Source organism: Pseudochaenichthys georgianus, chromosome 1 (genome assembly GCF_902827115.2).
Source record: "Pseudochaenichthys georgianus chromosome 1, fPseGeo1.2, whole genome shotgun sequence".
Taxonomy (NCBI): Eukaryota; Metazoa; Chordata; class Actinopteri; order Perciformes; family Channichthyidae; genus Pseudochaenichthys; species Pseudochaenichthys georgianus.
The window spans coordinates 25,476,474-25,503,513 of record NC_047503.1 but is presented as its reverse complement, the minus strand read 5'-3'; the positions used below and the strand labels follow the sequence as shown (position 1 = coordinate 25,503,513).

Below are 27,040 nucleotides of genomic sequence, written 5' to 3'. Positions count from 1 at the left end.
ATTTGTACAGATCTGCATGGGAGGCGATGGCGCGATGCAGAGCGCTGTCTGTGATTGTGCACGGGGGATGTACAAATGCAGCCACGCTGCAGCATTGGCAATATGTGCCATGTGGCAGATCAGCTCCACAGATGTTGAGTGCCAGTGGAGGAAGCCTGGCACTTCCAAAGTAGTCCAGCCGGTGTCTCAACTCTACCAACAGTGAGAGGAGACATACAACCCACTGGCCAGAGACATTCAGGATGTAGACTGGTTCAGGTCTGCACTGAGGGGCGCACAGTGTGGCATGGCATGGCTTCACCTGAGCCAGAGCCGCGGCCTCAACATCAGGCCATTGTCACCGTGCCGGAGCTGGTGAAGGGGGTCGGGGGCTTGAGGCAATTCTTGCCTCAATGCGACTGAGCAGAGACCAGCAAGCTGCCATCCAGACAGCCACCGGAGGACAGCGGACAAAGTGGCAGTTACACAGGCGGGGCAGGTTGACAGCCAGCAAGTTTGGTTCTGTGCTGCGGTCGGGACTTTCATCCACTCCATGCGCGTCCCTCATGAAGAGGGTGCTCGGGGGGTACAACTTGGACGGAGTCATGGCTATCAACTGGGGGGTTTTAAACGAGGCCGAAGGGGTGAAGGCTTTTGTGCAGGCCTCTCAGGAGACAGTGTTCGAGTCTGGTCTCTTTGTGAGTGAGTCGGTGTTTTGGGAGCATCCCCCGATGGACTTGTGCAGCCATCTGCCCTGCTGGAGGTGAAGTGTCCACCATCATTATATAGGATATATATATATATATATTTGTATACATATCTGTAAATTGTATAATTTTATTTGATTTAAAAGTATTTTTGATCTCTGTCTATAAACACAAACTGAGTAAGATTGACAATAAAGTTGACTTTATTGTATATAAATATATATATTCTTTATGAAAATAGTTGACTGTTGGAGAAATGAATCTAAATGAAACGTTGGACTGAACTACAACTACGCCTTTAAATCTCTACGGACTGTTTTTCAGTGGGATGGCAAGTTCCTATCTTTAAACATTTATTAGTTTTTTCTCAGAACAGATTTGATTTTCTGAAGTTAATTTAACTTAACCATGTAAGGTCATTATTAAAAAGGTACAATCAATTTGTTTAGGGTTGAATAAAATAATGATAAACATTTCATTTGGATAATTTACTGACAGAATAAGAAACTCAATGATGCTCTACTCACCTGTTCCTTTTTATAAAGTGAAACAGTTGAAACGATAGATTTTAGTAAACTTAAAAACAACCTTCTCCAAAAGCTATCAAGGAATATACCGAATACTTGTTTTAGAACTTTATTACATATTTTTATATAAATAGTTTGAGTGATCCATAATTGACAGAAGCTTGTGTTTACACTGACCTGTCACTCATATATTAATGTCTTTGTAACTTCAGTAAACCACGACCTCACTCATTTCTTTCATCACGGTTCAGTAAACTAAGTGACACATGAACCAGTTTAATAATTATAATAACGTAGGATTGCAACTCTTTGAAACTGTAGGTGGCTCTTAAAAGAGCCGTTGTGTTTGGGTGTGCTGGTCTCAGGTCAGTCTAAGCCCTCTCTCGCGGATGCGGCGGGCCAGCTGGATGTCTTTAGGCATGATGTTGACCCTCTTTGCTTGGTTCATCTTACTGGGGGCAGCTACATGGATGTCGGTGCAGTCCACAATCATTGTGCAGTTGAAGGCAGAATTAATGTATTATCGACTCAGAATGAAGCACAACTTCATGTCATACAACACATTGACTTTATTTGTAATTGTGTAAAAAAATAAAGCATTGATTAGCAAGCAAGACCTGCAGGAACAGAGCACGGTGATGGATGGAGCTGGGAAGAGAGAAGAATAAAGAAAACAGATCAACTTCATTATCGGATATTAAAAATTCAATTTCAAAACAAGTTGCCGCTCCTACAGTTTTCTAGTATGTAAAGATGATTTCACTTGACCTATGCACAATATCACACTCAATACATGTGTGTCTCTGGGGGGTGCATTGTGCCTTTGATGTATATAAATAATATACCATAACCAAATACTATTACGTACAGTGGAAATCAGGTTGCCAGAGCAGGTCAGTGTGCATGTTCCTCAGGGTCTCAGCAGTTACAGGTGAGGGAAAGGAAACAAAAGAGAAAAAGGTCAGTAACAACACTTTGAAGTAACAACACTTTGAATAATTATCTCTTTTAATAATGTTCTCTCAGTAATCACTCAACTACTGTCTTTCCAACAAACAGATTGACTCACTATCATCACGATGAAACACGTCCAGAAGAATGGACCACAGATGGAAATTAGCTATTAGCTATAATCTGGCATATTGCATCTCTTCTCTTTGCTGAGATTAATGTTTTTGTATGCATGGTCCTTCTATAAATAAATACATGTCATGCAAAGCTGCCTGCCTGCCTTCGACTCTCCCTGAACTGCCTGATCTTTTAATGTTCAATGTTAACCATTTGAGCAGATAGCATTAAGTAGAAAAGATCGCAGATGCTAATCTGCCGTTAGCCTACCTCCCGCCCCCTTAGCACCTGGCGATAGGTTCCTCTTCAAATGTTTCAGAAAATACTTAACATCATGACTACTCTTACTGTTTAACATTTGGGTTCACTTCATGTTAAGGCTAATACAAATGACAAGGCTAAGTAATGTGATGCTAACTAACGTGCTCGCTACTAGCTATGTAGCTAGCTTGACTGTGTTCCATGCACAACATGTGTATTACCTGAGATCTCTGATCCAGCGACTCCTGGTCCTTTCATCAGACGGGAAGCGATAGAACGAGCTATGATCTATAAGTATGATCACTTATGCGATTGCAACCTGGTACAAAGCACACAGGCATCTTGTAAAAGTGAATTTATTTTTAGCAATCTCTTATTTATTGGAGGGAATAAATCAGTTATGAGATCTTCTTCTTCGCTTTAATTACGAGTCGCTCGCAACCACTTGGAGCATTATCGCCTGTGACATCACTTATGCGAGCCAGAATGGGATTTGGGATTTGTAGTCTTTGTAGTCGCGTATTTTTCATAGTCTTATATTTCAACAGTTTTACGACAAAATGTGACTTTTTTGACATGGAACTTATTGTTTAAGATTGACAAACATCATATGTGTAGTTCGTGGCACAATTCAAACGGGATCAAAAGATACGTGTTCTCTCTCCATTGAATTCAATGTTAATTTTTCGCTTCCGGGGTCCCATGGGCCGGAAGTAGATGGGCGTGACTTCGCCTCTCTATATACATCGATACAACATTACGTGTTGATAGAAATCAACACGTAATTAAATAAGACCCCACGGTTTGATGATTGATGTGTGGGCTGTCTTTCATTTTGACACACAGAACAATGGGGGCAATCCACCCTTATCCACAATGGAAAGTAATTCACAGCCTCTTCCCTCTTCTCTCTGTGAGGAGCAGCAGGTTCAGCTTTCAGAACAAAGTAACAAAAAACTGAAATGGCATTCATTTTTTTTTTAAATATGTTGTGTAGTAATAGATTTATTTATTTTTCTTCTCAAGAGAGGACCAGAATGTGTATTTTATGTTAGTATTTTTTTATAATTTTTTTTTCAGCATGTCAGCTCTTTCACAATTCAGTTTTCCCGGGAAATGTAAGTCTCGGGGTGGGCCCGCCCTGGTACATCAAATGCCCGCCCAGAGACGTATGTCTGCCGCCGGGTCTGAGGGTAACTATATGAATGAATACTACACGTCTACTATAGTAAACTAGGAGCTTACTATCACCTCATGTGTGATTTGTCATCGCTGACTTTCTCAATGGGAGAAGTGACATTTTTTGTTTTGAACAAGAGCAGTGATTTTTGGCTCATAGGATGTCAATGCAATCCAAGAGTGCTGTCAGTCAGGGAGCAGCGACTCACGAGTGCTACTTGTTATTGAGTTCATGTGTGAAAAGCTTGACTCACATCGTATGTTGATCCATCGTATGTTGATCCAAACATACTGAGCACACATATCGCTACTTTCTGAACGTTAGGGAACTGCTGTTTTTTGACATCACTCCAAAACTTCGCTGGCCCGTTAGTGCGCTGCTCTTGTGCCATGGTTACGGATGAATGCATGTCAATAAGTTCCAGTGTAAATTTCCCCTCGTCGATGCAAGGGACCACTTCCTTTGCTCTGGTGGATACGTCCCCCTCTATTGCAACAGTGAAGGGGTCTCTGGCCAAGCCCATCAACTCTGTGGGCAGAGCAAGTCCATCCAATCGACCGGCAAAGTTATCTTTCAACCTCGCAATGAAATCTGTCATCACATCCGTGATTTGTGCCGGGGATGTGATGTGTTTGGGGAGCGTCGGAAAATGCAGCATCCGACCCGTACTCAAGTCGGTCCAGCTTGACTAGGAATGCGCGCATCTGCTCCACAAGATCAGTGACCGTTTTGTCTCTGCTTACGCTTCAGAGTTGAGAGAGACATGTTTTAGAGTTGGTATCATAGGACCACCGTTACTAGCACCACTAGATGCACTTTCAAAAAACGTGTTGCGTTGTGGTTTGGTGGTTTCTATGCAACGCGGAGTGTTGCGTTCATGGTCTGTACTAGTGTAGGAATTTGGCCACGGGAGGTTGGGCCACTCGGGAGTTGGCTCTGGGCCGCATCTGGCCCGCGGGCCGCCATTTGAATAGGCCTGCTTGGCAGTTGGCACCATAGCCATTCAGCTATTTATACCCACCCAGCCAAAAAAACCCTCTTCCTCACCTTGTCACATAATGCCTAAAGTGATACATTAGACTAGAAGCGGCAAAGCCTGCTCCAAAAGTCATGTCATAATTGGAGTTGAGGACATCTTTTTCGAGATAGTCTTTGGAGTGAGGGATACAAATGTAGGATACATGAAACACAAATATACCCTTTACGAAAATGCTAGGTTTTTCTCACAGTTTTTATAATCTAAATGAAATGGTTATATATGAGTTAATGTAAGTTGAGCCAAGTTGATTTAGCTAGTTTAGTCAAGTAAAATGGTATTGATAGGAAGACTTTGTAGAGGGAGTTCTCTTTATAAATCTGTGGTAAGTAAACCAGTTTGGCTTTGATACTGTTGTAGCAAAATAAAAAGGCAGATGGTATTTGCACCCGGGTGACTGTAGTAAACAATGCCAGGTGGCGGTGCAAATAGCATTGTTCACTATTTTCACCTGCATAAAGCATTGTTGCCTATAGTCACCCGGGATCAAATAGCATTGTTCACTGTATTCACCCGCGTTTAAAAAGCATCTGCCTTAAACTAAACAAGTTATGGTTTTAGGAATTTTCACGTGATATCTGTGAACTAATGACACAATAAATGCACACCATCTTACATGTAAGTATTCATTTGTAACTCTTTTATTTCTCCTTTATTCAAGAAAATATTATTGTACAATCAAATCCTAAAATGTAAAACAAGCTGAGGCTGAGCAAAGATTTCTGCAGGAAGAAACTACAGACCAAGCACCAACGGAACAATAGCCGGGTGGTTTGGAATGGGATGAGGGCCATGACGGGGTGCAAGGGTAGAGACAGACTGACTGAGGGCACCCTGGAGAGAGAGCTAACAAACTCAACACCTTTTTCAATAGGTTTAGCTCTCCGCCCTCTGCAGTCTCCTCCAATCAACATCTCACCTCCACCACTCAGCCTGCTTCAACATCCTCCTCTCTATGCCTTTTACCCACTACTATACTTTTGTCTCCACTGCCCCAGTGCATTCTGGGAGAGGATGTTGTTGTGGTGGAGGATAACAAGTAGTGCACAAGGACGAAAACGGCTAAACGCATAGGATAAACGCAATCGCAAACAAGCTTCCGTCCACACGCAATAGTTATCCGGATAGTAGGCTTGTTTGAGACACATTGCGGCTCGCCTCGAAAGTTGACGAGAGTAGCCGATCGCAGCCGGGGGAGGTGTCAAAAAGATCGTCTTAAATCGGACAGCTCGGACTCGGAGTCGGCTTGACTGGCTGGGTTTGCAATGGCGGAAATTGCGTTGGCGTTTTTCGTTGCAGATGAAGTGGATGCAATAGAAATCCCACATGTATTGTATGGAGAATGACATGATGATCCGCACACATGAAGCTTCATGAGCATGAATTGAACAGACCTGCTGCTGTGTTAATTCTTTAGCTGCCACTTTAAGCTTTATGATGTGTACAACATGGATGTAATTTGATTTAATCTTGCCATTTTAAATGATGTATTCAATAAATAAGGTTAAACCAAATCATTACATTAGATTTTATTTTAATGATTTGGTTTAACTTAAAGAGAAACGTTATTGTTATTGCACATATTACAGGTACTGAGACAACGAAATGCAGTTTAGCTTCTAACCAGGTGCAACAAGCAGTGAAGTGGAAAGTAATGTACACAATCTACAGAATAACATATAGAATGAATTGAATGATGAATAAACAGTGGGGTATGAATACACTAGATATCAGCCTGTGAGCAGTATGAACAGTGCGTATGAATATGCTAAGATATATATAGTATAGTATGAAAACGGTAAGCAGTATAGTATAACATATATAGATATTAACTTCATGATGATAAACATTGTGGAACAATGATGAAAAATTGGAATGGATGTGGCGACGTAAAACTGACACAAAACAACAACAAACTTTTGCCAGCCAATTGGAGAGTTTCATCAGCAGCACGTGGTAAAAACCACCAATGAGCGCTCAGCTCGAGATACCAGCGAGCCGTTTCCCATCAAGCATTTCGCTTCCGCAGCTCGTGGAGAGCAACTGCGCCAACTCGCCTCACCTCGCTGCGGGCGTCTTTGTCCCGCGAGATTTCAAAGTCTCATGTGGGCGAGCCTCCAGAGCAAGGCTGAAGTCGAATAGTCCATTTAGCTTAGGAACCTTCCTAAAGGAGTGAAATGACCCGGAAGTCCCTCAGTGGCAGCCATGATAAGTGCTGTTCGAATTCTCTAGAATGATGAGAATGATAGGAAAGGAGGTTTCAAACTTCCTTTATAACCTCCTTTAGCTTAGGAACCACTGGACCTCCCTAACCGACAGGAGAAGGGAAAATGCTGCCCCACAATGCCTTGAAGCCGCAGCATTTGCCGTCACTCAACATTCGGCCGTTCAATCAGGAGAGACATGATGTATGGAATACATATTTATTATCGGTCACATTATATCAATGAAACATAATGATGACAGTTCATCACAAATGAATGAAATGTTGTTTTGGCGATTAGGCCCAGGTTTTAGTAGGATATCAATCGGAAAGGGAAGAACCGTTTCCGATGAACCCCCCTGGGTCTAGACACTGGTGGTGGTGATAAGTGGTTAGGTCCGGTTGGAAGGGAGAAGGTTAAGCTTGGTCCTGAGTTCAATCAATCGATCAATCAATGTTTAGTCATATAGCCCAATATCACGAATGTTACATTTGTCTCAGTGGTCTTCACAGTTTGTACAGAATATCAGTATGACAATACGACACCCTCTGTCCTTAGACCCTCACATCGTACAAGGAAAAACTTCAGAAGAAAACCCAGTTTAAAGGGAAAAATGGGAGAAACCTCGGGGAGAGCAACAGAGGAGGGATCCCTCTCCCAGGACGGACAGACGTGCAATAGATGCCGTGTGTAAATTGAAAAGATAATACATTTGCAACATAGGTAGTCCAAATGTTTGGAAATGCATGTGTGTGCATGCATGGAGTTGAAAGCAGGAGGCGAAGGGGTGGAGGAGGGTTGCGCGTTGACACCTGGAAGACAGCTGATAGAACAGGGGAGAGCATATATAGAGGGATTAACAGGTGCGATAATTAGGCTTGTAAATGGAGGGGCGTGATAGGTTTAGCTAAGGAGAGGCGCTCCCTGTCATTTAGATGCAGGGAGCAAGTATTGCCATGACGAGCAATACGGAGTGTTAGGTCTTCCTGTCTGAACTTGCGCTAAGCTTCATTTCAATCAGGAGAGACATGATGTATGGAATACATATTTATTATCGGTCACATTATATCAATGAAACATAATGATGACAGTTCATCACAAATGAATGAAATGTTGTTTTGGCGATTAGGCCCAGGTTTTAGTAGGATATCAATCGGGAAGGGAAGAACCGTTTCCGATGAACCCCCAAAAGAATGAAGTATGAAGTACTGAATGTGAATAATCTTACCTTGTGGGATGCAGCGGAAATCTATGGATGGAAAGGAGAGGTTAATACATTTCAATCAGGAGAGACATGATGTATGGAATACATATTTATTATCGGTCACATTATATCAATGAAACATAATGATGACAGTTCATCACAAATGAATGAATGTTGTTTTGGCGATTAGGCCCAGGTTTTAGTAGGATATCAATCGGGAAGGGAAGAACCGTTTCCGATGAACCCCCCTGGGTCTAGACACTGGTGGTGGTGATAAGTGGTTAGGTCCGGTTGGAAGGGAGGAGGATAAGCTTGGCCCTGAGTTGAAAGCAGGAGGCGAAGGGGTGGAGGAGGGTTGCGCGTTGACACCTGGAAGACAGCTGATAGGAAAGGGGAGAGCATATATAGAGGGATTAACAGGTGCGATGATTAGGCTTGTAAATGGAGGGGCGTGATAGGTTTAGCTGAGGAGAGGGGCTCCCTGTCATTTAGATGCAGGGAGCAAGTATTGCCATGACGAGCAATACGGAGTGTTAGGTCTTCCTGTCTGAACCTGCGCTAAGCTTCATTTAAAAAAGGAGAGACATGATGTATGGAATACATATTTATTATCGGTCACATTATATCAATGAAACATAATGATGACAGTTCATCACAAATGAATGAATGTTGTTTTGTTGATTAGGCCCAGGTTTTAGTAGGATATCAATCGGGAAGGGAAGAACCGTTTCCGATGAACCCCCAAAAGAATGAAGTATGAAGTACTGAATGTGAATAATCTTACCTTGTGGGATGCAGCGGAAATCTATGGATGGAAAGGAGAGGTTAATACATGTGAGGATTTAAGCGACTGATGCCTCCCGGGCATCCCTCCTGGACGTACAGGGCTTCCCGGCCGTACGGGGCATCCCGGACGTACGGGGCATCCCGGATGGGGCTTCCTGGACGTACAGGGCGTCCCGGACGTACGGGGCATCCCGGAGGGGGCATCCTGGCCGTACAGGGCGTCCCGGACGTACGGGGCATCCCGGGTGAGCGGGGACTACCCGGACGCACCGAGCGACCCGACCAGTGCCCCGGGTGCCCGGAACGTGCGAGGCTTCCCGAATGTGCGGGGTAACCTGACTTTAGCAGGGAAACATTATACGGACCGGAGGTTTCACGACCCGGACATACGGGGCTTCCCGGACGTACGGGGCATCCTGGACATACAGGGCATCCATACAGGGCATCCCGGACGTACGGGGCATCCCGGAGGGGGCATCCCGGAGGGGGCATCCTGGCCGTACAGGGCGTCCCGGACGTACGGGGCATCCCGGGTGAGCGGGGACTACCCGGACGCACCGAGCGACCCGACCAGTGCCCCGGGTGCCCGGAACGTGCGAGGCTTCCCGAACATTTTCTTTTGCGGGGCAACCTGCTTTAGCAGGGACACGTTATACAGACCCGAAGGTTTTACAGCCTGGACATACAGGTTTAAATATGCAGAAATAAACATGAGCCGCGGGGCGACATACGTGCTGACATGCTAAGAACCACCACCAGTTATATGCATACGTACCAATTTGTTAAGGTTTGGAGAGACCTTTGGATAGCCAGCACGGCATTGAGGTCGGGGCGAATGTAGGATGAGAAAGCGGAGGAGGACCACCGTCCGAGTTGTTGCAGGGATGAGGATGAGACACCTTGATTAGCAGCGGAAGTAGCTGCGCCTATTCTAAAGGAGTGCCCCGTGTATAGAAGGGGTGATAACCCGGATTTAATGAGGACTTGTTTTAAGTAGACATTGAACTGTCGTTGCGTTTAAAGGAAAATTCCCTGAGATAAGGAATAATGGTGAGAGAGGATTAGAGGTAGGTCTAAGCCGTAGGAACTTGATCATGGCCTTATAAGGGCAGCACTGGGAGTCGATGCGGGCGGCGATGACGGAGCAGGCGCCGCCGCATTTGGAGTGTTTAAAGATATAAATTAAAGTGTGTAGCGTGAAAGGATATGTCAGAAAGCTGACGTCTCGATTGGAATCGAAAGTATGGGAAGCTGTGGTAAATTCGCCTGGTCTGAGAAAGGCATAAAAGCTAGGAGAAATAGAGCATCGAGTAGTGCATCGATATAAGGGGAGAATAACCCACTTCTAAGTTTGGAGAGCATGAGGCGTAAAGTGGAGAGTGTAATAGGGCGTCTCCGGTCTAAGACGGGGGAAAAGTTTTAATGAGACCTTTGAGGATGAGTTTGACTGACTGGTTTGCGAACAGGCTGGGAAAGCCGAGATCGGAACGCGAACATTAAACTGAACTGGGCAGAGGTTCCGGAACGTCTTGTGGGCTGACTGCGGTAATCTATGGATGAAATGAGAGATTAACATGTGGATTAAACAATCTGCCGGAATCACTGCCAGGCTTACTGTACATCATAAGATGCTGACCCGAAGGTCGACGGCCGGAATCAGCGCCGGACTTACGAGAACGCTACCACTAAACAACGGCCGGAATCGCTGCCGGGCTTACTGTTCTCTGCTGGGCTTACTGTACATCATAAGATGCCTGACCCGAGAGCCACCGGCCGGAATCAGGCCGGGCTTACGTACTACCACTAAACAACGGCCGGAATCACTGCCGGGCTTACTGTACATCATAGGATGCTGACTCGGAAGTCGACGGCCGGAATCAGCGCCGGGCTTACGTGAACACTACCACTAAACCTTGCCGACACGATGGTCGATGACCTGCGATGCAGGGTTAAACATGCACAGATGAACACTACCACTAAATGTATAAATACCAGGAAAGAGAGATCTTGGATGGCCGTCTGGTTGTGGTAGGGATGAGGAATAATTACCTTGATTGCGGCAGGGTTGCTGCACCTATCCTGGACGAAGCCCTGAAATGCTATTAAGACACCACCACCAGTTATATGCATGTTTACCATAGGTAAACAGAGATCTAGGATTGCCGGCACGAGTCGATGTCCGGGGGAAGAGGGAGATGTAGACAATGTAATGCAGCTGTTAGCTTGAGTACAATGAGACATGAATGTTATACCCTGGCTTATCGTAAGCCATGTGAGCATGAACCAATATAAATGAGACAATATGCGCAGCATAAAATGATGTATGCTTAGTGAACACTGAAACATGACCCATGATATGGGACTAGCTTAATTAGCAGTTTAATTACGCCACGGTGAGACATAGATGCACTTGATTGGGTGATTAGACTGTCTTCTATCATATTACGTGAACTTCTCTTTCTCCCTGAAGAAACTCCCCAAAAAGACTCATTGAGTGTCTGAGTGAGTAGATACGGCCGCTGCTAATGTGTGGCGTTAATGCGGGTGGGGGGGGGGGGGTTGAAAGATTATTTTCCATGTGGTTCCTGGCGCGAGGTACTGGCAAAGCTGCGGTTGCGCCTGGGGCATACAGACCTCGGATGAGCGTCCTTGCAGGACTGCAGATGTGGAGGAATGTACGATATGGGTGGTAGCAGACGTTTTCGTTAAAGTTATGATAAATCTCTCGTCTTGCCTATGCTGCACCTGACGGCTTTGACTATTATTCCCGGAAAACAGCCCAACAAAATAAAATACTCAGTTACTTCGAATCATTAACCCATGTTTGTATAATTTAGTGAACTCTGTGTGTTGCTGCTAGCATACATGACACCTCACGTGAAAACGTTACTCGTGGATGGGGCTACAGAGCTGCTAGACAGTCGAAAACGGTGCATTCCTTTGTCTGAATGTGCTGCACTTTTGATAAATATTTAGACAAAAGCTAAACTCTTATTGCACTTTGGCAACGAGCATCTCCACGTCGAGCCGGGTAAAGTTTAACCACACCTCGGAGCGCGTTCTCTCCGCCACCTCCGCAGAGTGCTCCGCTGCATGGAGCAGCTGCGTGTGTGTAAACTGCCCCGCCCCCTCGCACGCAGACCGGGGAGAGAGATCTCGTCTGATCGAAAATACATCATAGACGCATTTGTTTGTCTTTTGCATATTAGAAATGAGTTGGCGCCATTCATTTCAGGTAACGCTGTGTTGAAGCTTGAAACTGCGTTAGTTACTGAGCATTGTAATGGGTAGTAATTACCCGACTGCATTAGTAATGCAAGTAATACGTTACTGAAACTCCATACTGTAACGCGTTACACCCAACACTGCCTGGAACTCACCTTACCCCTCTTGCCAGCGCTACTCAAACGCCTATTTTAGAGTGAGGCGCAGGAGGAAGTAGCTTCAATGGGATGTAGCTTGAGCCCTGCCTGCCTGCAGGAGGGGTTGTGGTTTGAAGCCAGAATGGGTAAAGCTTCGCATGCGATGAGGACCCGTTCCGCGTGAAGCCGGAAGCGCCGCATTTGAGCGGCCCTGAAGCCAGTGATACCCTCTCGAGAGACTGAAGGCGTGCGTCAATTGTTTGGGTGAAGTAGCCCGTTTCCATTAAGCCGGAGGAACTCCGATTTCCTTGTCTTTTCCTCCCGCGTCCGGGTTTGCGGGGCGGCCGGCTGGAACCGCTAGCCGACTGGAACCGCTAGCCGACTGGAACCGCTAGCCGACTGGGGAACGCCGCCTGTAGCTTAATCCGCCAGACTACGGAGCTGATGAATAATGTCTGGAGCTGGGACGAAGCCCTGCTGGTGCTTGCGCGTTGACACCTGGAAGACAGCTGATAGAACAGGGGAGAGCATATATAGAGGGATTAACAGGTGCGATAATTAGGCTTGTAAATGGAGGGGCGTGATAGGTTTAGCTGAGGAGAAGCGCTCCCTGTCATTTAGATGCAGGGAGCAAGTATTGCCATGACGAGCAATACGGAGTGTTAGGTCTTCCTGTCTGAACTTGCGCTAAGCTTCATTTCACGGAAACAACCGATTATGACGGAGAAATTATATCATGAAAGTTACGGTGCTTATTAAGCTTTTTAAAACATAGGTGGTAAGTTGCCAAAGTGCTTTGTTTTGAACGTTCATCAGTATTATAATCAAAAAGAGAAATATGAACGTTAGTTTTCACTGAAATTATCAAATAAAGTCAACATTTCAGTCTTTACTGAGCTGTGTGGGGTTTGTTCAACTTTTAAAAGATGTTTGAATGGTGATATACACAGTGATAGATGTTAAGGACTAACGTTTATAATAAATACATCTGTATTGATTTTAAGATCTTTAGTTCATACAATCATACGTATTGGGATCATTTGTATTAATGTGGACCGGAGGGAGAGGGTGACGAGCATAAGTTTCACTTTCCTTTTTTATTTCAATTCCAACTTTGGTCATGAAGAATATGTTTCTCTGTTGTCCACGTTCATAAAGCAAAGCAGCAGCATCAGAGCACGGTGTCTCTAGATGAGTTCACAGGAGTCCCTCGTTCTTATTAAACATCCATGTTGTAGTCCGCTGTATAGAAAACTGTGGTTTCCATAGTTTCCCCACAGCAGCAGACGCACACAATGACGTCCGCTGGCGCATCATAAACACGTCTGATAGTGAAAGTGCATTCGGATTCTCTAAGGTACCGCAGTCTCTTCTCCTAAGTCCTTTTGAATTCTCCTATCCACTATCCCTTAACCCCGTGACGTTTCACTCAGAGGTCAAGGAATATACGATAGGGTTAGAATTTAGGAGCTGATTTTTAAACTATCCGACTGCAGCCCAAGTCGGACAAAATGACTAACCATCATGCAACGCACTAGCAAGACGTTGATCGCAACTGCGCAGGTCTGCGCAGGTCTGCGCAGGTCTGCGCAGGTCTGCGCAGGTCTGCGCAGGTCTGCGCAGGTCTTGCTTGTCTCAAACAAGCCTAGTGTCTGCCCACACGAGACCGCTCCGTTTAGCTCCAACCGCTGGAGAAGCTGCAGTACATATGCAGGAGCCTGTACGTGGCGCTGTAACTTCCTCCACAAAAGCAGCGAAGAAGCATGGTTGTCATGGTTGCCCTTCTGTTTATTCTCCGCTGTGGGGGCCGTGGGAACCGGGCAGAGTTTTTCGCCAGTCTACGTGTATTAAAGTTTAAATCTTCCGGACAAAATTATAAAAGTGTCGGTCAAAGGTCTTCTTTATATTTATTGAGCTTTAAAACAAATGAATAACGACTCTATATAATATAATAATAAAATACACGGAGCCTCTCTTTTTCCTCCCTCTCTTCGGACAGCGTCAGTGTCTGTCTCATGCAGCAGCTGATCCAGTAATGAGTGACCCGGCCGACAGTAAAAATAAACATATTTATAACTAGTTTAGGGAGATGGGAGGTAATTAAAATAGCTAAGGGTGATGATCTGACTTGAAGTGTGTGTGTTTTGCTGCAGCGGGAGGAGCTGCAGGTGAGCAGAGCTACGTGTCTCCGTCCTGTCAGATTAGACTTCACTCGCGTTTAGGTCCATATCGAGAGAAAGACAAATAATCTGAATTCAGGGTGCAGTTTACTTTGACACGGGGGTGAGCAGCAGAGGTGGGGAGAGGCGGGGCTATTGCCTCATCATTATTGCTGTAGATGTTGCACAAACAACTGTAGCATGGTCAATAGCGTCCGGAGCACGATAGCAACTCTGCGATCTGCCATTGTTGTTGTTGTTGGTGGCGAAACACTTCAGCAATGGCGCGGGGTAAGCGGAGGTGAGCAGAAGAGGTGGGGAGAGGCGGGGCTATTGCGCAATCACTAGGCTTGTTTGAGACAAGCAAGACCTGCGCAGACCTGCGCAGTTGCGATCAACGTCTTGCTAGTGCGTTGCATGATGGTTAGTCATTTTGTCCGACTTGCTCTGGAGGCTCGCCCACATGAGACTTTGAAATCTCGCGGGACAAAGACGCCCGCAGCCTTGAGAGCGAGGCGAGCCGAGTTGGCGCAGTTGCTCTCCACGAGCTGCGGAAGCGAAATGCTTGATGGGAAACGGCTCGCTGGTATCTCGAGCTGAGCGCTCATTGGTGGTTTTTACCACGTGCTGCTGATGAAACTCTCCAATTGGCTGGCGAAAATTTGTTGTTGTTTTGTGTCAGTTTTACGTCGCCACATCCATTCCCATTTGTCATCATTGTTCCACAATGTTTATCATCATGAAATTAATATCTATATATTTTATACTATACTGCTTACCGTTTTCATACTTTATATATCTTAGCATATTCATACACACTGTACATACTGCTCACAGGCTGATATCTAGTGTATTCATACCCCACTGTTTATTCATCATTCAATTCATTCTATATGTTATTCTGTAGATTGTGTACATTACTTTCCACTTCACTGCTTGTTGCACCTGGTTAGAAGCTAAACTGCATTTCGTTGTCTCAGTACCTGTAATATGTGCAATAACAATAAAGTTTCTCTTTAAGTTAAACCAAATCATTAAAATAAAATTTATTGTAATGTAATGATTTGGTTTAACCTTATTTATCATCATAAAGCTTAAAGTGGCAGCTAAAGAATTAACACAGCAGCAGGTCTGTTCAATTCATGCTCATTAAGCTATGTGTGCGGATCTGAAGGGACTGATCATTTGTAGCCTGTCCACCTATCAGTTTTGCAAACATTAAGAGGGAGGAGCATTTCTAATTATGGAACCCAGTCACTGGTGTGGTTCATCATCATGACTGAATTAACAAACCTATATAAAGCAATGGAGATCACCTTTGTCTACAGTGGGTAAAATGGAATTTCCGCCATTGCAAACCCAGCCAGTCAAGCCGACTCCGAGTCCGAGCTGTCCGATTTAAGACGAGCTTTTTGACACCTCTCCCGGCTGCGATCGGCTACTCTCGTCTACTTTCGAGGCGAGCCGCAATGTGTCTCAAACAAGCCTACTATCAGTGATCTGAAAATGTTCGGATAGGGCGCACACACTGAGCCGTTTGACCCCCCAGAGAGTTGCGTATGCAGACAACAGACCGAACTGGAGGATCAACACTGACGCTGTGTACAAGAAGTAATAATATACATGGAAGCAATATGACACAAGTGGCTAATGAACTGACAAAGACCATGGTTCATGTAACAACTTGGTTGGAACACTGCTGTTTGCAACTACATATTTGTAAAACAGTAGGCTATGCATCTTCTTCACCAAAACAAAGTCCTCTTGTGTTGCGCCAGATGTTTTTGTGTCAGGGGAGAGGCTACAGGTGTTGTCACAATTCAAGTACCTTGGAGTCATGATTGATTCAACACTCAATTTCAAGGCTCAGGTTAAAAAAATATGTAATAGGGTCAAATTCAGTCTGTCGAATTTTAGGTTCACCAGAGATTACATGTCAATTGAGGCATCTCTGATGTACACACACTCGATGGTTCTCTCACACATCAGCTACTATTTAACTACCTGGTCACATGCCAGTACAACAACATTAAAACCACTGGAGTCATTGTACAAACAAACACTCAAAATACTGGACAAAAAAATCTGTTTTTTTGCATCACTGCCCAATACTCAAAAAATACAACTTGCTAAGCTGGGAAAACCTCATTAAACATGCAAATACTTGCCTTTTCTACAAGATTGTCAACGGCCTTACCTCACCTCCTCTTAGACAGTTTATTAACATACGCACAACTGCAACTACAAGAGGTGCAGCGAGAGGAGATTGCATTATTCCACTCAGAAAAAGTTATTTCAGTCAGTCTTCATTTTCTGTTAAAGCTGCTCAGCAATGGAACTCAATCCCACCTCCAATCAGAGACCAGACCACATTCACTTTATTTAAATCAAAACTCAAAATATGGTTAGTGAGGAATCAGCTCTGCCAACACTGACCCAATCTTCTGCTCCTAACCCACTGTCTGTGTTTTAACATGTTCTTTTGTTTTGTTTTGTTTTGTTTGTTTTATTTTAATGTTCTGTATTTTAAATTATTTTATTTAAGTATCCCAGTAATGTCTGTTGCATGTTTTAAATGTATTGTATTTACTTATTTAACATGAAATGTGTTTTAGGTTGACTTTTAAAATCTGTCCAGGGACTACAGATGAAAAATAGCCTCTTGGCTAACTCTGGCACATTTACAGAAATGTTCATTAATGTGCACTGTCCCTGTTAAATAAATGAATACATAAAAAAATAAATAAGGGGATGAGCAGACTCTATTTTCTGAGGAAGCTGAGATCCTTCAACGTGTGCAGCAAGATGTTGGAGATCTTCTACCAGTCGGTTGTGGCCAGTGCACTCTTCTTTGCTGCGGTCTGCTGGGGGGCAGCATCACCAGCAGACTTAACAAATTGATTAAGAAAGCTGGCTCTGTCATCGGCATCAAACTGGACCCCTTTGAAGCTGTGGTGGAGAGGAGGACACTGAACAGGCTGTTGTCCATCATGGATAACCCCCCTCCCTCTACACAGGCAGCTGGACAGACAGCGGAGATCCTTCTCCAACAGACTGCTGCAGCTCCGCTGTCACAAGGACCGATACAGGAAAACATTCCTGCCCACAGCAATAACTATAACAAATCACCTCTGGCTGGAAGAGAACTCACTTCTCCAATTGTCCTTGGTTAACTGGACTTATAACATTCACACTGTACATTTTATATTTATGTTCAATCTAATATTTAATAATGCATTCCTTGCACAATTAATATATATATAATATTCTGCTTATATTTTGTTACTGTAGATTTGTATTTCCACATGTATATTATTTACTTTTTTAATGCTATTTTATTTCTATTTGAGACGTTTACATCTTCGATTGTTTATTTCTAGTCTTTTAGTTTCTCCAATGTACAATGCCTTGTCTTTTTATGCTGCTGCAACGCAAACATTTCTCAAATTGGGATCAATAAAGTACTTCTTATCTTATCTTATCTTTCTACTCTTTTAATTTGTTATTATGTGCAATGCCTTGTTTTGTTTTATGCTTCTGCATCACATTTCTTCTCCCAAATTGGGATTAATTAATAAAGTACATCTTATCTTATTTTATAACGGAAAAAACAAGTAAAATATTGATCAAATACACTTTATACTTTACAAATTAGTTTTGATTGGCTTCTTTTTATGAATATTTTTAATAGTGGTGGCATACTGTTGTAATTCTAAGTACAAATGTGCAAAATTAGATTTTTAGTCAGTCCATTTCTTACTGTGAATATGACATTTTCCTCAAATTAAAATAAGTTGAATAAAAAAAACAATATTTGTATCAAATCCATCACCTTTAAAGTTTATAAAAAGAAACTAATTTTCATGTTTGGCGCTGTGGTTACTGTACGTGATGACATCTCTGAAATAGACGTCATAGGTTACTCAATCATCCAATCACGTCGCTTTAAAAGTAAAAAAACTGCACTACACTACGCATCACTACTGCGCAGACTCACACACGGGAAGAGCTGTCTTCTCACTGAGGATTTTCAAAGTCTGCTTACAAAGGTGAGGACATTCCCCACATTTATAGTCTTCTAAATGGTTCCGAGTGTAGATAACCTCTATATCATTCACTGTCTGCATATGAAATATCTACTCTGCATCACGACTATTTTCCTGCGTCCTACTTGTTGTTATGTTAACCGGCGACAGCTAGCCTTAGCTAATCTAGCTAACATTACCTAGTAGTAGTAGTTAGCTCTTCCTCACCTTCCTGAAGCTAACGTCAGCTTTTGTTTCACTCCCCCACCTCTGGTGATCACATCAACATAATCCTCGCTCTGAAAGGTGTTAGCAAACCTGAATACATAAAACTGATCAAGTTAAATTCATACCAAACTTGTTATCAGATGTGATATTGATCAGATTTGAATGAGAATTTAACACTGTCTTAATTGAAGGTACCTTTTATGAGGGATGAACTGTAATGGTAATCGTTTCGTCTCACATTTACACAGAATATATGTATCTAAAAGATCATCACAATTAACAAACTGTTGCTGTGCAACTCTGTTGTTCACAATACTAACGTAATAATAATAATAATAATGATTTAATAAAAAATAATGTAATAATAAGAAAATAATAATATGTAAAGGGTGATATGGTCTTGTTTGGGTAAGAGAAGATCATTCGTAGAGTACACTTCAAAGTGCTTTACATAATGTCAAATTAATGTTCAATAAAGCAGAAATGACAACATGAAACACACACTTAAAGGATGCAAACCATGTTTAAAGGGAAATGCAGGATTAAACTAAGAAACAGCACAGCCATAGACGTACACTTTGTGCAATGTGATGGTGACGATTATTTAAGGAGATCATTTTATAAAACAAGCAGTATTTTTTAACTCTCTGGGAACCATTAAGTATGTGATTTTAAAATATGTTTTAGCTGTGAAAAGGAATTTGTAGTTACATTTAAAGTAGTTTATTTGGTGCAGTTTACTAGAGCGAACTACTCAGTCAGTATGTCATTGCTATCACGGATTATGATACATTTCTTGAAAGCTGGTGGTAATGCATGACAGTGAGATTTTCTAAAGAAAAATGCATGCAAAGGACAGTGAGCATAAAGCTGGACTCAGTCAAAGCTATCCAAGGATCTGCATCTTTCTCTCCTTGTTCATGTCATCTCTTTTGATAACTGTTAAAATGACACGAGAACTCATACACATTACCGATTAACTTTAAACACATAAAGTCATATTTCTTGTTCTCGATGTATGAACATATAAGCAAGATCACAAATGTTGACATTATTTTGGCAAAAATATTTGCAATACTTTCCGTTTAATGCCATAAACTGAGAGATATATCAAGGGTTGGGTTCTGTTTGCTATTGAGCTACCTGTTATATTTCTGCAAGGTATATCCTAAAAAGCTGTAAACATGCTTAAGAATTAATTTCCACTCCTTTGATATCTACACACTTGATGAACATACATTTATGTGTTTTTCTGTGTGTGTGTTTTTTCTTTGCATCAGCTCTTAGGAGCTCAAAACCACCAGTAAAGCTGTATAAGCACCGGGTTGATGGGTCGGAAGGAAGTGGCGCATCGTATGGGGAGCTGCCTCCCGAACTCGCCATGAGCTACAAACCCATTGCTCCGGCGCCCTCTGGATCCAACCTCACACCTCCAGGTTCTAACACAACACAGTTCCCCCAAAATCAGATACTTATCTGCCCTCTTGACTGTAGTGCTATCTATTCATTTAGACTATTTTGGTACCAGTTGCAAAGTGCTGGAGATATCGTAGGAATATGATGTGTGCCTTGTTTTGAATATATTGGCATTAACTGGTTCCTGGCTTGTGGTTTCAACCGTATCACCACACAACTACTCTTGAGTGAGAGGCTCATATGCTAGCAACTGAACACCCTAACGTTTCAGCTCAGCCGAGAAGGACGCTATTAATGTTTACACCTCGCACCATCACAAACCTTCCTCCAGAGCAGAGGCAACATCCCTTCTGCGCGCCAACACAGTGGGCTGGTGTAGTACAGTTAAATTGTAATAGTTACTTTCACAAAAACAGCCTTAATTGATCAATTGCACTATTGTTTAAAGGAACTTGTAGTGTGACCTAGGGGTGTAACGGTTCACAAACATTTCGGTTCGGTACGTGCCTCGGTTTTTAGGTCACGGTTCGGTACGTTTTCGGTACAGCAGAAAAAATTATCACAAAACATAAAATATGTTTTGGGTTTTTTTAATTATTATTAAATTGTGAATAATGTATTCACTCAAATAAATACAAAATATAATAAAATAGACATTAAGGTGCAACATTTCGATGAACTGAAATAATCTGTATTTGAATTTTACTGTACTAGTACTCACAAAACAAAATATTAGTTTTGGGTTTTTAATTATTATTAAACTGTGAATATTCACTCAAATAAATACATAATAAAATAAACATTAAGGTGCAGCATTTCGATGAACTGAAATAATCTGTATTTGAACTGTACTGTACTAGTACCTGAGCAGCCAGTTTGACATTATGACTTGCTTGTCATTGTATTTTCATGTTTTTTAAAGGAAAAATTAACTTGTCCACATTGCTTGCCGAAAGGGCAGATCAGCTGGCACTAAGAATGTCTCCTGCTGTGGAGAACACCCTCTCGCTAGGGACAGAGGTAGCAGATACAGCCAGGTAGCGCTTTGCTAACATGGCAACATAAGGATATTTGGCGTTTGTAATAGCTTTGGCTCGGTCTGAACTTTCTGCGAGTAGTGGAGGCTTAAATGCTAGCGGGAGTTGGGTTTGCACTTCAGTCTTTTTTCTTTTGGTAGGCCTACCGGTGATATTCACATTCGGGTGATGCCTTTTCAAATGATTGTGCAAGTTTGATGTATTGCCAGCCGCGGAACCAATTTTAGTTGAACAATGCCGACAAACAGCTTTGGTTTGGTCCACCTGTCTTTGTCCGTCATCCTTGTACGTAACTGCGAAACCAAAATGTTCCCAAACCGGAGACTTCAATGATGTGTGACAAACTATAAAGCATTAACCCATCACTGTACCCTGTATGCAAGGGCTGGTTTGCTTTCACTAACTGTACGGAGGCTCAGTCACTGGTACATTTTTATATACAAAGCCATGTCAGGGAAACTTCCATCTTATATCTGCTCCCTGATCTCACGGAGAATTGTAAGTGGCTACTGCCTGAGATCGAATGCAGTGGTTTTATTAAATGTGCCAACTGCTAGGACTGTCTTAGGCAAGACAGCTTTTAGATGCGCCGCTCCTCTGTCTTGGAATAGTCTGCAAATTAAATGGAAACTGAACAATCTGGTGCCACTAAATGTTTTTAAAGCTCGGTTGGATGCTAGTCAATCGGAAGCTATTGGTACCTGCTTATGTGGATAATTATGTAAATGATGCTGGATGATGTCCTTTTGTTGTTCTGTTTATGTTTCATGTGGAACTACTTGAGCAGGTCTCCCTTGAAAAAGAGATCAATGATCTCAATGGGATTTATCTGTATAAATAAAGGTTTGAAATGAAATTAATGCTGGAGGATTTTCGAGCTCAACTTTATCTGCGTTCGTCATTTCGACAGTTCCTCAAATTACTGACTACATTTGAACGCATCCCTGTGACCAGCTCTCATAGTATGCCTCTCGTCCAATGAAATGACTTGCTCGCTCTATGACGCGTTGAACACAATGTGAGCAAATTACTCTGAATGCTGCGACGCAGCACCTGAGATTACTTCCAAAAAGTTGTTCACGTTCTCAATGTTTTAATTTTAACTTTGTAGACCTGTACCGAACCGAAGGGCCCATACTAGGGATTTAACGATATATCGCGGTAAATAAATGTCTCAATACCGTTGTGAGACTGACAAAATATACCGCAATATATATATATATATATATTATTTTTTTTATAAAACCTTTATTCAACCAGATGGTCCCATTGAGATCATCAATCTATTTTTCAAGGGAGACCTGTCCAACATACATGGCAGCAAGTAGGTTACAACATGAACATAAAACAACAGATAACACAAAAGGACATCGTATTTACAGGGCTACATGTACATACCTAGAGACATTGACAAGTACCAACAGTATATGTATATCTCGCCCTGTCAATAAGCCTCACCTTCTTGGTGTGGAGAGACAATGCACAGTTTACCCTGTTACCCATGGCCAAAGCATATCTCTCTTTCCCAGCAACATCAGTACCAAGTAGTGTTAATTTCGCCTGCTATTTTTTTATTTAGTTTTAGTCTTAGTCCTGTATTACATTTTCGTTTTTAGTCATATTTAGTCACCTTCATCCTGTTTTTATTTAGTCAAGTTTTAGTCGACTTAAAGTCTGAGCATTTTAGTCTTATTTTAGTCAAAGAAAACTGTTGAGTCTTTTTTAGTCATCAGATTATATAGAACATTTCAGTCAAACCAGTCTAGCCAAAACCAATAATTTGTCATTTTACTATAAATAAATAAAGATTATATCTTGTCCTTATTTGATGAAAAACACAGGTTGAATGATTAAGAATGCAGCTTTGCAGAGAGTATCAGGTCAGGTTTGTGGTGTTTTTACCTGTGTTATGGCCACATTGCTTCCCTTCTGATAAAACAATGCATTCGCTTTTTTTGGGCCCAAATATCACATCGTTTCTTTATCCCAAGCAGTGGTGGCTTTAGACTTTTCCGTTGTCAGTCATTTTGACGGATAGGATCGTAACATTTCCGTCATAATCCATTGTTATCCGTCGAGTGCACAATTTATCAATCACTCGCGCTGACGAAATTAACACTAGTACCAAGCAAGAGAGTTTTTTCCACAGCAGGGGATATTGTAAACGCCCAAACATCCCAGCTTCTACCTCGAAATGTGGACATGCTCATATTCCTAAAAGAAAACCTTGATGATGCCGAGTGAGTGAGTTAGAGTTGAGTTACTTGAAAAACTAAAGTAAAACTTGATTTATTCTATTGCCGGGTCTGATTATTATATTGTTGACACTTTAAAAAATACTACTATCCTACTAAAATGCTGTACAAATCAGATGTATTATTAGTAAAAAAAATCTTTATTTTTCAATATCGCGATAAATATTGTACCGTGGACTTTTTATCGCGATGTTGTCGTACTGTGAGTTTTTGGTATCGTTACATCCCTAGCCCATACCGAATATTTTCGGTACGAATACGTATACCGTTACACCCCTAGTGTGACCATATGTTTTGGATTTGGGGGGGAACTGTCCCTTTTTAATGTTGTACATGAAATATTGACCAGTTGCTTTATCTTAACTCAACACTATTGTAGGAGCCATGAAACGTGTTTAGTAATCCTTTATGTTTTAATATAAGATATTTGTTTGATCACTATTGATTGGTTGGCTTGGGTCACATGGATATGGGCGGCACTCATTATAATCCTGTTCACCTGCGTGAGGTGTGGGTGTATGGAAGAGAGGGTGACACAGGGCGGTTGTACTTTTTTGTTGACCGCAAGATTTACAATTGCTTTGATTATTATAACAATGTCTATGTCTGGTCACCGAGTTTTTTTGTCATTAAACTACAATACTACAAAACAGAGCTCTTGATCTCAGCAAGTAGGCCTACTTTTTAGCGTGTCAGACAACATCAATCAGGCCCGGCCTCAGCCTCTCAGCGATTATGGCAACGCAACATAATCAAACTCATGCTGTGATTCTAGTTAAACACTCACTAATGTAATGGTAAGTGGCCATACACACACACAATAAACTACTCTTAGGTGTCTTCTGTGTATCAGAAAACAGTTAATTAGTGTTGAAACTCTATTTGTATGATTCACGAGGCACGCTGCTTCTCATTGTTCTTGTGTTCTAGCTAAAGTTTGTAACATCTGTTTCCTCATCTGCCCAGGCTCCTCGGTGCCCTCCCCTTCCCTGCCCTCGTCATCCAACTTTAGGCCGGCTTTTAGTGACTTTGGACCCCCCTCCATGGGCTTTGTTCAGGTATGTCTGCTACAGTTATTCACACAGCACTGTTGTGTTGCCATTGGTTGTACCACACACATTGATAGCATGGCCTTGGCAGAAAAATCTGTATAGAAAACCTCTCTCAGGAACTTGAATACCTAGTGTTTTATTTGTGAGGAACAGAATGATGAGCTGAATACACCCCCAGCTGTTATACAAAAGCTGATTCATAATTTTGAACATTCCTTTCCATTGGAAATTAACTTGACTTTATAAGAGACGTTTCCTCTATTTGCAGCTTCAGTGAAAGAGAGAGGGTCAGCTTTTACTAATCCACCTTCTAAAAGCTTTTCTTTCTCCCTTTATTCCTGGTGTAAAGTAAAAACTCTTTGAGACAGCTTTGGAAGGTTATTACTCTGAGGCAGCAAACGGCAGGTGAATTAGATGCAGTAGGAGTGTTGAGATAGAGAGGGTGGCTGATTTGTTGTGCATAGTATTACAAAAAACAAAAATGTTCACATATTTATATGAAACCATGGAGATGTAGAGAGGCTTGTATAGCTTAGAGGACGTGGAGAGACTTAGTATAAAAGCAGTGTGTGGTCTATCTGTTACTGTCGCTCTCTTTATCATCACGCTATATCATATGAGGGAGAGTAGCACGTCTTTCTTTGAACTTTTTTCTTTCATTGTGATGTGCATTTTCAGCTGAGACCCGTGTTGATAGATATTTTTTTGTCCCATGTTTGTGAAAATGAACAAGCAGCCTGTCAAAGTGTCTCAAGGGTCCACATACAGTGAGCTTCTGTCCGTCATCGAGGAGATGAGCCGTGAGATCAGGCCTACCTACGCTGGGAGCAAGAGTGCTATGGAGAGGCTAAAGAGAGGTATATTTTACTTTATAAAAACATACAGTACCTGTTCTCGCTACAAGTCGTGATTTGTGGTGGTGTGTGTGTGTCATGGATAGTTCATAAGAGTGCTGAAGGGAGGGAGAGTGGTTCCCTGCTGGACTTGTTCTGCTTTTATTATGGAAATAAAGGACTCAGCCGAGGAAGAGTGGGACAATTTAAAATACAATTACAGCAGTTGGGTATGTGTGAGAAACAATCAAGATGTTTAGCAATTGTCCACAAAGGTTAAAAGTCTATTTTCTGTGTGAACATTTAAGTTCAAACCACAAGGTGTGGTCTAAGAAGGAAATGATCATTACGCTACGGCTTTTCTTGGCTCTTATTTTTAAATTCTTATGAATAGTAATGAAAATATATAGAAGTAATTGTCTGGTGTGATTTAAAAAGAAGCACATGCATTAGACAGCAACTGCGGTGGCTGCTGTGGTGTTCATTTAACAGGCGGACAGACGGTTGAACCCAATTGTGCCTTTAGCTTGACCTGCAGTTTTCTTTTTTTAATGCAGTGCTTTTGTTATCTTAGACTGTCATGGATGCATTGGTTTATTATTAGTTGAGGTACGAAGAGATAAACTGTTACCAATTACTTAATCAATTCCTTTGAAGTCAAACTATTAATTCGATGCTTCCTTGATCCTCGTGTCTGTCTCCAGGTATTATCCACGCCCGAGCTCTGGTCAGGGAGTGTCTTGCAGAGACGGAAAGAAGCGCCCGCACATAACCTTTTTGAAAGCTCCCTTCACTCCTCACTCTTTCCCGTAGAAGCCTGTCCTCAAGATCCTCAACGTCTGTTTTACAACTTTTTTCCATCCTCTGCTTTTTTGCTCTTTCCTCTGCGGCTTTTTATAGTTGCATTATGTCCTTCTTGTCTCCACTGTTCCCTGCATTCCACAATACCATTTATGTTTATCACAAACGTTCTGTGAACTGTAGGGTGTATGCAAAATGCAGGTTTGTATCTATTTTAAATAGAATTGTGGGGAATTTAAACACATTACTAAGTTGAGCCCTTGGTAAAACCCTTAGTAAGATCGATTGGAATGTTTTTAAAATTGTATTTATTCAATAATGGCTATTGACCAAGACAGATGGGTTAGTGTTAATGGTGGAATCAAAGTTCCAGCTGCACCCCGTCTCAAGTTTCAATGCTGACCGTCACTCTGCAACCACTGAATGTTTTGTTAATCTGAGCATCCTGAATATACCCCGTTTCCATCCACATTGCATTGTTTTTTTGTAGTGTAAACACACAGATGTTTTTCAATCCCAAGAACGCTGTACATCTCAAGTCAATTTGTTAGTATGGAAATTTTGTAAACCAGATTTTTGCAGTTCTGTATGTATATCTTAATTAAATAACTGAAAAAAAACACCTTCAATTTATTTTTCATTTGTGAACCATAATTAATAAGAATGAGTGGGTCGTTTTTTGTTTGGTTACTGATGTATTGTGCAGACATCGAGACATCTTCAAATCATTTGAGTGAAGTCCTTCAGGGCATTGAGCAATGAATAGACTCCATGAATGAAAGCAACAATGTGTGAGAGCTCCGAAAACTTTTAAATTCAACTTGTGCTAATGTTTAACAATTTCTCTAAATATTTTGAACATCTTTTACTGCAGAAAATGCTTGAACACTAAGGATACTAAACGAGCACTATTTTACAAA

General features: G+C 42.1%; 1 protein-coding gene across 1 annotated transcript; it reads left to right on the top strand.

Moving 5' to 3' along the window:
• The first annotated feature begins 18,447 nt into the window (after positions 1-18,447).
• cdk2ap2 (cyclin dependent kinase 2 associated protein 2) lies at positions 18,448-26,742 on the top strand. The gene is made up of 5 exons (XM_034092442.1): positions 18,448-18,522; positions 20,007-20,162; positions 24,401-24,492; positions 25,223-25,343; positions 26,024-26,742. Exons 2-5 carry the CDS (start codon positions 20,108-20,110, stop codon positions 26,089-26,091), a joined length of 336 nt encoding a protein of 111 aa, XP_033948333.1. The 5' UTR covers positions 18,448-18,522; positions 20,007-20,107; the 3' UTR covers positions 26,092-26,742.
• Positions 26,743-27,040: the final 298 nt, after the last annotated feature.